General features: G+C 38.6%; 1 protein-coding gene and 1 long non-coding RNA gene across 2 annotated transcripts in view; one reads left to right on the top strand and one right to left on the bottom strand.

Moving 5' to 3' along the window:
* Positions 1-1,074: 1,074 nt before the first annotated feature.
* On the bottom strand, positions 1,075-4,732 carry LOC124301142 (uncharacterized). Its single transcript, XR_006907409.1, has 3 exons — positions 4,564-4,732; positions 3,726-3,838; positions 1,075-1,209 (listed from the first exon to the last, which is right to left on the bottom strand). It is a non-coding gene; the product is annotated as an uncharacterized LOC124301142 (long non-coding RNA).
* The window catches only part of LOC124301125 (NF-kappa-B inhibitor cactus-like), a 30,707-nt gene continuing 18,218 nt past the window's right edge, over positions 1,201-13,689 (top strand). The window contains exons 1-2 of the mRNA XM_046755847.1: positions 1,201-1,423; positions 13,061-13,478. Coding sequence (XP_046611803.1) covers positions 1,366-1,423; positions 13,061-13,478 — 476 coding nt within the window. The 5' untranslated portion in view covers positions 1,201-1,365. The remainder of the gene's footprint in view (positions 1,424-13,060; positions 13,479-13,689) is intronic.

The following is a 13,689-nucleotide window of genomic DNA, read 5'->3' as shown; positions in this document are numbered from 1 at the left end:
GAACAGGCCTTGAGATAGGTTTCAATAAATCTTCAATTACGCTGCGCCTTATTTATCGCTGTGGCCATTACTCTGTCTGTCGGAAGCTGTGCAAAGCGATTGTATATAAGAAGAAACAAAATCGAAATATATACCCGACCTTGAATTTTGAAACGTCTTGCGAGAGCCGTAAAATGCACTTTAGATCGACTCACAGACTGCGTCGAACTGCACGGATAAATCCGTATCCGATCGCATTTCGCACGGGAAAGGAAATTCGCTTGAAAAACTGTCAGGTATTAAAGTAAGTCATGCATATATACATATACAGAGTGAATTGCTAAGAACCGAATAGTTTAGTGCGCATGCGCCGAAATTCGAGAGCACGAGCAATTGTTTTGTCAGGGTGACCAACATTTTTCAGGTTATATCGTGAGTTACATACATAAGGGTGATCTATCATCTAAATTTATAAATGTTGGTCGCCCTGACAAAACAACTGCTTTTGCTCTTGAATTTTAGCGCATACGCATTAAAATGTCTAGTAGTTAGCAGTTCACTCTGTATGCAATACATTTTCCGATTGCGATTCAATTATTCAAATTCTGTCAAAATTTTTTACCCTATATTCGTTACTCTTCGCCTAAATATCTCGATTCGCGACTGTTCGATTTATGCAACCGATTCTCTTTCTCCGTCTAAAATACGTCGTAACTCGAGGAAATATGCAGAAATTCGCTGGGCGACTGGATAGTAACAATGGGAGAAAAGGAGGTAGGCAGGTAACAAAGAGACTTTGACTGCAGCGCAGGCTCGAAAGTGCATCGACCAGGCTGCATTAAATTTGAAAAGGGCCCCTTCCGGCGGGGGTGCGAACGACTGGAGGGTCCCCTTACCGGGGGTACGGTCTCTTGGTATTTCCCAGCCAACTGAAGCCACAGCAGGAATTTCCTACCCGGTAAATTCTTCCCACCGTTGTTCGAACGGTTCGTCGGCTTTAGAGTGATGCCGGGGCTACATGGTCGCCCAATAGGTGCGTACATAGCGGGCACAAGGAAATGGCATATGTGCTGCAGACCAGTAAAGAATGGAGTCGAATAGCTCGGGGAAGGTCCAGTCGCTGTCGCATTCGTTGGCGAGACAGCAGAGAAGCGTTTCTTTCCGCAGCCTTCGTCGCTGACAATTCTCAGATTTCGCTGGTGCAGCGAATCTTTACGAATACGCCCGGTCCTGTAACATATCGTGAATAATTAAATCAATTTTACGGAAAAAAGTGACTCGATCCGATTTAATTTTTCAAACTACACCGTTTACCGATACACGTGTCTTTTCAAAACAACTTCCGCGTATAACCACGTGCAATATGGTTGTTGATAGTTGTGTGAAATGCCAGATTCAATTCTGAAATCTACAGGAGGACTCAAAATTCACAGTGTTTCAGTTGGTGAGAATCTTTCTGTCTATGATTGTACTTTTTTATTACAATGTATTATATGTATGTGTATGAGGGTACGTCAGTTGGTTTACATTTCAATTCTGTGAAATTATTATGCTATGAAACATTTCATTGTTGCAGTGGTAACCGCAAAGATTACAAAAATTTTTATCATTCTTTTATCACATGGCTTTAAGATACGATAAACAAATATATTTGCTGGTTCTACTTCCTTAATTTCTCGTTGTCATAACGGCGACAATGAATAGATTTTTTTTCTTTCAATACGCGGTTATCTGTACTACTGTCCTTTTGTCTCAAAAAATAAAAGCAATTTGTCTATATGGAACAAGAATGAATGTATGCGTGTAAGTTTTGATCCAGAGTCATTATTTTAAGCTGTATGTAGGTATCAGTTAGGGTAGCTCGTTTAAAAAATTTTTTTCAAGGTGCTACTCAAAACCTTTATAATAAATCTGGAAAAAAAACTGTCGCAAAATCTGGAGGAGGTTTAGAGTTTAGGTTTAGAGTTCAAGGCAACTGCAAAATGGGATCTTATGATTTGGGGACTCGCCAAGTGTGATAAGATCATCGATATAATACATATTTTACGATTTTCTAAATCTTGAAAGATATTTTTCAACACGCCATTTTATTATCTCTCTGAACTCTGCTGTAGCTTATGACTTGTACAATGACTGTAAAAAACATAGAAATAAACGATGAGAGATAATTTCAAATGGAAAACCAGCGATGGTTATTTACCGCACGGGGACTTTTAACTAATCTGCCAATTGTAAAAAATTTCGCAGACTTTATCGAGAAGACATTAAAGATAAATCAAAACAATTAATATCATAAAATAACGCGCGAAGTTATTCGATTTTTTTCTGAGCGAAGTGGTAAACTTTGACGAAAAAACTGCAGCTCTTTAAACGCTGCTGTTTGACTATTGCATTGCTTCACGAATAATAAAATTCGCGATAAAGCGTAAATATGTGCAGATAGAGGAATACGTTACGCGGAAAAACCCCGGGCTTATGAAATAATCCAAAAATTCCCCAACATCAAAGAACATGCAGACCTTTCCAGTTCAATTGACATGCGTGCTTAAGCTGTCAATTAGAATTTCGAACGTGAGCTGGGAAAAATGAGACGCGAACGTCGGTAATTTCACGATGAAACCACGCGGGGCATATGGCGCCATAAATTAAGCACTTGTTCTTAATTTGTGTGGGGCAGGAGGGGGGGGGGGGCAAAATTTGAGAGCAATTAAGTTCCTTGACCCCAATTGTGCTTATATTACTACCACTTATTGTATTTTAAATAATCAGACGAAACTTGTTTGTTACATGTAACGCTAACGTAAGACTGTAAATCAGAAAGTGCAATTCGGTTTGACTGATTCGGTGCTTATAACTTTGAGCGAGGTTACAGTTATGATAAAATTTTTAACGACAGAACAATTTCGGCTGTTATTGACTCGTTGTTTCCGCCAATGATCAAGTCTCGAGTGTATATTATACCAGCGAATTAGCACCTGACAGATCCGATTGGGACTTCGAAGGTGAATATGATTTCATAATGGCCGTTTTCTTCACTTCCTCATCCGATAATTTGTCTGATTTTTATTGACCGTCGCAAGATATTTATGTACCTTCGTGTTTATAACAAGTTTATTCACAATATCGTTAAAACACGTCAAACACTAAATCGCATATTAATCTACGTTTGAAATTTGCTCAATATACTTGGCGATATAAAGTTACAATATTTTTTGTACGCAGGAAGAAAGGACTTTTTCCTCTTCTTATTCGCGTAGTTTTTTAAACAACGAAGCATTTTTTTTTTCGTCAGTATTGTTAGTGGTTTTAAAGAAGTGAAAGAAATGTTTGTACAAGTAATTCCTTTCACAATATAAATCTGAATTAACAAGACAGAGGAGATGAAACAGCGCTGAAATTGTACAGCGAATGAAGGAAAAAGTAGATCAGGGAGCTATTTCTGTTTCTCAGAATCATGATCTTTTTTGTACAATCTTAAAAAAATCCTCGAACGAAAAGAAGTTATGCAAGTTTTTGTGCTAATTTGAAACGAAAGCTTGCAGTTGATTCCGATTCGGACGTACGGAAGTTTATTGTGTAATAAGCTCATAAGCCTCAACAAGTTTTTTCCGTTATCAAGCAGCGTAATATTCAGGAGCTGTATCCGAATGTATGGATCGCGTTCCGCATTATCGCTACTATTCCCCTAACCGTAGCCAGTAGAGAACGCAGTGTTTCAAAATTTAAACTGATAAAAACTTACTTACGATCAACGATTGCACAATCAAGGCTCATTAACTCAGCAACGCTTTCGATCGTAAACGAAATTGCGAAGAAAATCGATTTTGCGGATTTGCTTTTGGTATCTGCTGACGAAAATCTGTGGAAAATGAAATTTCGTTAAATTCTCTTTGTCATCAAAAGCTGTAGTTTAACCTTTATTCTCATAGCAAAAAATAATTTGAAAGTTACAAGCAAAAAAAAAAAAGTATAAAAAAAGGAGCTACAAAAACTTTCTAAATCTAAGTCGTTAGCTCTGGGTAAAGCTGACGAAAAGTCTTAGAAATTTTCACATGGGTTTATTAATTTATGTCCGCTATAATGGATCGAGCCGAAAGCTGATAATTTGTTCTTTTGGAAAGGGGTGCCATATAATCTTGGCCCGAGGCGCAAGTTGTGCTAAAACTGGCACTTAATGGCGCTGATTCTGCAGGTCAAAAATCCCGACCCTCGACAATCAGTAATAAAAATCTCATGTTGCGAGGTTATTGTTAATGATGCATTTAACGACTCGTATGTAGAAGTCCACACTGCGTATCGAGAAAAATTACATCACGCGATGAGCAATAAAATTTTTGAGGCGTTGCTAGTAAAGTTTTAGTTATGTATTTAAACTAGGAACGGAGGTCGTTTATAAATGGCTTTAGCCTCGTTCTAAGGATGGGTGTGTAAACAATACAGACACTTAAAGCCTGGAGAAATTTCGACGTTTATCTCAGGCGCGTTTTTACTGAACGATAATCGACTCTTCAAAACTTTGTCACGTTTCTCCGCCAGACGTGGACGGTCGTCTCCAGATGTTTGTCGAAACCCAGAGATAAGTACTTTATTTCATTCATGCACCGTTGCACCAATAAACTTGCTCAGGTTTTCCCCAGATATAATATATAGCTTTGGCGTGTGAAAACGTAGAACACACAGTTCCCAATATGCCTTAGGAAGGAGCCAACTGCAGGTCTGTACCCACGCATCGTGGGGCCGAAGGTTCAGAAATGAACCGTTCGATCTGCTTAGATGCATGTTTATTCCATTACACGTATCGCCATTATACCTAAAATCCATTCCACGATGCATGTAATACTTAAAACTAAAACGTTACCTGGGAGTAACGTTAAAATTTCCATTACCACATTCATCTTAAAATCGTTTCGCATTCTAGCTTTGTTCAAAATTTTTCTACGTTTTTTTGTTTTTTTTTGTTTTGTTACTACCTGCGTGCATAAATTCCTGCATTAGTATATTATACGTAGCACTTAAAAGCATTTTCCATGCGCGATTGATCAAATAACTGACAAGACCTTCAAGACTGTAGTGAGTGATACGTTACCTTGGATACAATAATAAAAATCACAATAATCCATGCTGCGCATGCGAACAATCGGATTGTTCGATGTATGTTGTGTTCACAAGGCGATAACGTAATACGTGCAAAGTTGAAGATACGATTATCATCGGGAGCGTATTAGGTTCCAGGAAACGAAACATCAGAGGAAAAACCGCAAAAGTATCGGCTTGGTAGTGACAATGTGGGACTCGAGATGATGCATTACATAGACCACAGCAGACATAAATATATAATTCATCGACACATTTATTAGGAGATTAAGGAGATGTACAGACCGCTTCGTGTTTAATTGCAAATAACAATTAAAGAAACTTCAGTTTCGAATTTAAATCACTTTTGTTCAAACATAATGATTAATCGCAGGTCAAGAAAATTTTTTATTTTTTAATTTTTGAGTTTATATTTAAATAAATTTCGACTGTCTACATAGAAAAATAACAATAATATTCATTTATTGCTTATAAAGTTTGTATTTGTCTTTTTTATGTTGATAAATAAGTTTCGAAATTTTTTATCACAGCTATAAATTTTTGCTTCTATCATTTTTATCGTACAAGTATAAGTACAAGTAGTTATTTATATCACTGAATTTTTCCTGTAACTGGGAGTCATTAAATTTTCACTGATTCAAGTTTAGAGAGTATGAAACATGGGTAAACTTCGTTTTCGGAATTTCATATTTCTAGCAATTTGTACCCGAGGGAAAAGAGTCTTCACTTTTCAAGAAGATTAATCGACAGACCTTGGACGTTGAATAAAGATCACATCTTACTCGAAGAAAAGTTTTTGTTTCGCGTGACGGCAAAAAAAAAAAACACAAAAACCAAAAAAACCCGTTGCACGAATATGAACAATTATTCTGTAATGTAATACTCATATAAGTTGTATTGAATTTGTCGGAATTGGAATGAAGGTTTTATAAACGATCAGGATTGCAGTATTCAAATAATCCCCATCATTTATAAGACCGCCATTCTACTTCCAACAAATTCCGACACCTTTGTTCCGCCTTCGTAAACTTCCGACGACTTCGTTTCACCTTGGCATAGTCGTTGTACCTTGAATTATTCCATCCTCCCATCTTCTTCACGCACCCTTGAGACTATCGTAAACCCCTCGTTCGGTAGCCGTTCCTCCAGTCATCGAACACACGACCCTCGGCCCATGTGTATAGCAGTTAGCTGACCGGGTGAAACACCCTAGTTTGGTTCGGGGCTCGGCAAAACCATTCGTGCCCGACACAATGTACACTAGACTGGTTTATGAGCGAGATGTTCGGCGGGAAAGGTCAAATTTTGTTAAGTTTTAAAAACGTTAGGCTTCTTTTAGCGACGTTTCGGTTGGGCCGAGCCAGCCATCATCAGGGTTAAAAGACATTCCTAAGCGTTCAGATCTTCGTCGTACGGCTACCAGCGAGGAAGCAGATAGATTTAGAAAAATTGAGTACTTTTTTACAATGACACTTGTTCAATAGTTGTAGAAATAGGAAATAAAACGACTGTTATAATTCTAGCCCTTAATAATAATATTTAGTGGTTCGTGAACGCAATGTTTCATTTTATTAACTTGAGAAAATAATTTTAGTTATTTCTGAATTTTTCAGTTTAGTAACGAGGCAATGTCCATAAATGTCCGATACATATTTTTCCAGGGAATTCAATGGTATACAAAAGGGTGTCGTATGATTTTAAAAAAAAAAGTAAACTCTTTAAAAAGTTATTCAAGGTTAAAGTTGAAATCATGCAATGATTCACTTTTTTCGAGATTAACGGCGAAAATACTAGACTTACCGCAAAATGTTGTGGCTTTTCTTTGTAAAGTATTTCAACCGCTATAATATTATGCTGTTCGATTAATGTTCAACTTAAGCCAATTCATTTTGTAATTATTACAAGTACTATGTTATATACGTAATTCCGCCTTAAAGGCACTTTTTTTTAGCAAAAAATAGTCGATTTTCTTTAACCGCTCTAATGTACACATGCACCTGCGGTTGACTCAAGAAACCCGCAATTAACACCGCTGACAAGTCAAAAGTATTTCATGGAAAGAGCGTGTCTCTCAAAATTTCACTACCACTCATCGATTCGCGAAGAATTTAAGTGACTATATGTAATCCGTGGAAGGAATACCGGAACCTCGACGCTGATTTTCTCCGAAGCCGAAACGATCGGTAAGGCCCGAAGGTATAATTGAATACTTGTACGGACTGACCGACGCGATTTCCCAATTGCGTTTACTATTCGATTCACGCTTATCGAGCAAATGTAAGCGAGGGTGAAATTCGATTTAATCAAGGTCGACATCGTCCTGAGAATCGGAGGAAAGCCATGCTTCGTTACGCCAAACTGCATATGTCGCATAATTGACGCACTTGTGCACCGTTCTAATTACAGATGACGAGTAACAACGGAGAAATAAAATTTACACAAACTTGCGGACGCGTACGTGAATTCAAATCACGTACATACAGGGTGGCAAGTCACCGGGTGAATCGAGAAAACTGGAAATAGTCAGGGAATTTAGTCTGCCGGGAAAAGTCAGGGAAAAACGTAGTTTTTTAAAACAAAATTGTACTCAAACTTTTACTATGCTTCATAAATTCAGCAAAGCTAACTTTCGGAAATAACGTATTGTTCTATTTCTAATTATTTGTGTAAAACAAATATGTTGTATCTTCTTAATCCGCAGCGAAGTCCATGGTGGCCAATCGTCAGGGAAAACCCGAAAATGAAGGAAAAGTCAGGGAATATTTCAATCGATCAGGGAAAATGAAGGGTGCCATGCTCCGGCGGGACGATTAAAATTAACCTTCTTCCACGAAAAATCAAAATTCTAAAGTATCGCGTGCTAGACATATTTAATTGATAAAAATCGTGTTGAGAAATAAAGTGCTTTTCGTACTATAGACGAGGGAAATTTTTATAAATTCCGTAAAAGAAACATTGCTTCTCGGGTATATAATTCTTTGCTTAGCCCCGTGCACCCATAGATGTATAATAAATGGAGTGGACAAGATTCACGGGTTAGCATAAGTTGAAAGAATGCCCTAGTTTCCATAAACATATTCTATCTACGTAATAAGTACGTTTTTATACGGAGCAACAATTTTATTTTTATTCATTTTAAATGACGGTTTCTTGTGGTGAAAAATAAAATTAAAATAACCATCGTCTTGGTAAAATTCAATTTACCTTTTAGTTCAAGAGTAAATCGAAAAAAACGATCCTCGATTCAAAGAAAGATAGTAAAAACGCAATGTCAAGAACCTTGCATAAAATTTACATCATTGATTCAGGAAAATGACGTATTTCTTGTCATATTTCGATATTACTTTCATAGTATTGTTTATTTCACAGAAAACTAGTGATAAGTACAAATAACCTTTGACGTAAGTCATTAGGCATTGTCAAATTGATAATTTCCATTTTCAAATTTCGCTTCTATTAGCTCTAGCTTACGCTCTTGCTCAACAGACTGCGTTCTTATCAATCGGTAATTTTTCAAATCTGATTTATCTTTCTATTCCGAAATCTGTAGCTAGCTATCAACCTTCAATTGTTTATTGGTAGTGAACTTTTATTAGTTTCAAAATAGAGCTTCATATTAAGTATAGTCATGAAATCTTATTCTCGTGAAAAATATCGATATTATACCGTGCAGTTGTTTCATAGTGGTAAAATTAATTATATTATCACTCGACATATTTTTGATTTTTTGTCTCTTGAAACAAAAAGAAAATCGAATTTTACTAGAAGGAGCTTGTGTTCATTTTATTTTTTAATACAAGAAATCATAATTAAAAGAAAATTTCAAGATAAATTTATTTTTTGAATAACAAAAATTGAAAAAAAAAAACAAAAAAAAATTGTACTTAGCATTCTCATACCATTTTGGAACCATGACATAAAAATGTGTTTTCAAGATCTCGATTTTACAAAAAAAGTTCATCCATTTCAAAAACGTCCATCTTCATGTAAAGGATATTTTCTGACTTCATGAGGTGGCCACACTTTTAAAAGTGGTCTTTTCTTTACTGTGCGAACAAATCTGACGTTAGGCGACCCTAATCTCAATTTCGTACTTCGTGAAAAAAGGCGTGACATACTCTTTTTATATAAAGAATCGTGCGCAACAAGGAGGCAACGGTCTTTTCGCCTCGCGTATTTGCAATATTCGTTTTCGAATTCATCCACGACTCATATTGCAGACTTGCGCTCAGCCTGAAAAAACCGAGTTTACTTCCTTGTTGCACAATGTAGTATTCTGTACTTAAGCTCGGATATACGAATATAAATTACTTTGCTTCAACCGTGAATAGGTTGTGACCACATTTTTAAATACCGATCTATTCATAGACAATTTAATTGGTTACTCGCATTGGCACTATTGCTTAACATTTTAGTCAGAGAAAGAATCTGACTTTGGTTAGAGAAAAGTCAGGGAATTTTTTTAACTCTTTTTAATGACCATCGTGAAAACGTTTCGTACAATTGATCGCAGATTGGTTTTATCTGGCAATGGTCGGAATTATTCCTAGCCATTTATATACAGCTAATCGATCGATTACTAAGCAAGATAATAGAGGATTCGATGACTAATCAAACACATGAATCTAAATTCGATATATTCGTCACAGTAATATATTTGACTTGAACTCCCTCAGGGATATTTAATATTACATATATAATATCGTACGCGTTCTAAAAAACTTAACCCATGCACAGAACATGCGATTACAGCCTGATAAACATCCGGCCGAAATAAAATCGTTATCAGCAGTTGTCGAGGTCACCTATAACTAGAAAAAGAAAGGAGAAAGTTCAACATTCCGGTTTTTATTGTAAGACTGCCTCCATACTAGTGCAATCTAGGTATCTGAATAAAAGGTACAACGAAATTCTGTAAAGAACAAACTGTCTGAAAACCTCAAGATTACAAGTCTCCTTTGCAGCAACGACAGTCATTCATTCAACATTCTTTGAAAGAAAAACTATGAATTGTACGTTAGCAGATGTTGAATAAATATTGCAACATGAATGGCGTGAGAACGGAAATAATGAGATGTGAGATAACGATCCTGTTTCTTTCGAAGACAATGCAGGCGTCGATCTGCATCGATGTCGATGGCCGAAGCGCCGATTGAGAACCAGAATGCATATAATGCTGTATACATATTCTGCATGTGTAACAAAGCGCTGAGAGGTGGGATTCCATTGTGCGGTCTCCGCTTCCATGTTGCAAACGAGTTTCCTGCCTGGAAGTAAGAGGATCGAGTCGATGCTCCCACGCAGGCCGCATACCCGAGATGTATGTACAGTCGGTGCAGCCTTCGATATTCAACTTCGGAACTTCCAGATCTAAAGGGTCTATTTTTGAAGAAATAATTGGATGTCTCGAGCCTTTAAAAAATACGAATACTTTACGGGGATTTACACCGATTTGTTGAACTACACGATTACGTGGTATCTATGACGTACAGTAATATCGATAACCTCGGGATTGAACGCGAGACGTACATCTTTTATAACTATAGAAACTGTGTCCCGAACTGGAAATTAAAAATTTCATATACGTGTAACGTAAGCATGTGAATTGAAAAAATTATCGAATGTAGGGCAAAAACATATCGTGTTTTGAAAGCTTAGTTCACTACTAAATAGAAATAATTTGTCATCGAATTCGCTGTAAATGTGGAAAAGAAAATAAGGAATATTTTCGTGATATCAGAAACGGGTGACTAATACAACTCACTAATTCCAATTGACTGGTAACTGTCTAATTATAACGATTGCTATATCGAAGACATCTTGTTTTGGAAGCGGAGACTTTATTGTTAGATAGAAATATTTTGCCACCGAATTTCCCATAAGTGCGAAAAATAAAATAAGGAATATTACAACTCACTTAATCCAATTGACTGATAACTGTCTAATTGAAACGATTGCGATATGCAAAATTCCATGATAAATCGTTATAATTAAATCCGCGTCGAGAACAATTCTTCCCTAAGAAAATCCGATCAATTCGCAAAGTGAATATATCGGGTATATATTCTACGGTCCAGCGATGCAGATAAATTTTGATCAGTAAAAGTATGTTTCTGCGCAGAGGAAGGGGAATCCCGAGAGGTGTACAAGGTATATATATAACGACCCAAAACGCAATTATATTATATTACACGTTGCTTAAGTTGAAATTTTTTTCTCAAATTTATACCCGATTTCTGTTTTAACTTTTAATCTCCTTTTTGATCAGTGTAAAATCCAATAACCGCAATCGTAAGCGGTTGCAGTTTGAACATTAAGAAAAGTGACGTCATCGCTCGGGAAGCGTTTTAACCGAAAGATACGCGAAAGAATATTACCTGATATTACAAGAAAAACAAAAAACAATCGAAATCGAAAGTCGAGCGATACGGCCGTGGCGCGGAGCAAGGGGATTTCCTGCCTTCGTGTTGGTAATATTTATAAAATATCGGAATACCTCAACGCTGCCAGGCGGGGAGCGGCGACAGCAGGTAGAATCATTAGGCCGGTAGGGTTTTCCCATCGGCGTAGCCTCGCTGTCCGGCCGTCAGAGGCGCTAGTGTCGCGAGGGCAGCCATTGTTCAGTCCGTTCTTAAAAGCGAGGCGAGTCGACACGCGCCAGAGGACGGAGCGTGTTTTAAACGAGAAAGTGTGCCAGCGTTAGTGATAATAAACTGGTGATCGCGGCGTGCCATCGCACGTGATCGACGAAAACGGGAAGACGTCGTTGGCGATCAGGTATTCGAATAAAGGCCGAATATTCCGCACGAAAATCCAACCAGCAACACTTCACTTACACACTATTACGCGCGCACACAGGATCACCGTGCGTACGAAGGTGTTTCCTCGACACGACGAATGATCGCACGCCCTTTGGCAAAATCAGAAGGAGAGAGATATTCTTTAGGCTTGTCAGAAGTAGAGAAACGAGGACGAGGAGCGCGGAGAAATCGCGAGGCAACCTCCGACGATAATACGAAATTTGTCTGCAAGTGCCCGCCGTGTTCGAGGAAGCAGGAACGCGAAGTTCACTCCAAGGGTAACCTATTTCCCAGACGTGCATAAGTACATGTGCGACTGACTGGACATCCGATCGGTGACCATATCGAACGAACACGTGCCTGACACGGAAACCCTAACGAAATTCGACCTATCCGACCTCTCGCAGATATTCCATTCATTCCTATTATGACACACGAAAAATCATCGTTCACCACAGCTGTCCCGATGTTAAACGATCGACGCAATAACTACGCGATTGCGACCGACTCTGTGCGATAATAACGATAAAAATAATAATAACAGTAATTGGAAAGAAACGTTAGTCAAATGAGAGTGTAAAATACGAAGAGACTGAAAAACTAAATATCATCAGGGTCGCCGGTGTTTCTCACCTTGAACCCGAGTCTAGTTATCGCGGTTTAATTACACAGTTCGACAGGCGAATTTCGTCGATCCTATCTTGTTTTCCGTCGTACCACGTGGTACGCATCTTCTCCCCCCCCACCAGGCGGCATCAATTTTCACGAGGAATTCCATCGCGCTAATATCCCTCCCTCTGTGTTTTCCTTCTCTATCTCAATCGTTGTCGGTTTACCGTTGACTGTCGGGCAATTTCACGAAGAGTGGTGTGAGTGACGTGCGGGAGTGACATCGTCTACGTACGTCCGTAACTTAGTGATAAACACCGACCGCCTCTTTCTTGTTGTTTACCATTATCAAGCCTTGTTCAAAGTTAGTTCGTATCGCCCCAATTCGTTTGTGGTTTGTGGCTCTCTCTGTTGTGTGTGCATGTGTTTGTGTGTACATGTGAACGATACCAAGAACCAGCGGGAAGTGAAAATCAAAGAAAATACGACATCGCACTTTATTTTCGGAAAGAGAATAGTCTAGACCGTCAAAATGTCCCACTCTATGCGTGGTGAAAAAAACGAGAAGACTGTTACAGATGGAGAGAAGTACGGCGAACGATTCGACTCGGGTCACGTCGATTCTGGCTTTTTGTCTGGGACTAATTTAACCGTCAGTGGAGGCGATCTGGAGATCGACAGCGCTTCGTCGATACAGCTCCCTGTTACGCAAGAACCAATGGTGGTGGGCGACAGCGGCGTCGACCTCGGTCTCAGCGACGACCTCAGCCTGCTGTCGTTGAAAACCCAAAACTGCAACCGCTTCGGAGGCAAGGTCCAGGCCGAACCTATAGAACTCACACCTGTAACAACGCAGCTTTCTCAACAGCAGCAACATCAGCAGCCTACTTGCGTCAAATCAGGTCCATCCATCGCCAACATTCCCTACAGGCAAGTGCAGCACAAGCAGCATGATTGGACGGCTTTCTACATGGAGCAGGACGACGACGGCGACACGTAAGTATTTTGACTTACTTTCCTGGTTTTGGCATATTATTATGCAAACGATCGATGATTTGTTGTTATCTTCAAAACTCGGAACGGTGCAGGTGTCAGATATTTGAACTCCAGCCTGCAGTGTTCTTTTCAAGCTGCACGCCTGCTGGAGATAACAGGATATGTGTTTGATCAAGATAACACGAGTTATCGGTTATTTATTACGTTGAGA

The sequence above is a fragment of the Neodiprion virginianus genome, chromosome 3, assembly GCF_021901495.1.
Source record: "Neodiprion virginianus isolate iyNeoVirg1 chromosome 3, iyNeoVirg1.1, whole genome shotgun sequence".
NCBI lineage: Eukaryota > Metazoa > Arthropoda > Insecta > Hymenoptera > Diprionidae > Neodiprion > Neodiprion virginianus.
This window is presented reverse-complemented; position numbering and strand designations above follow the sequence as displayed.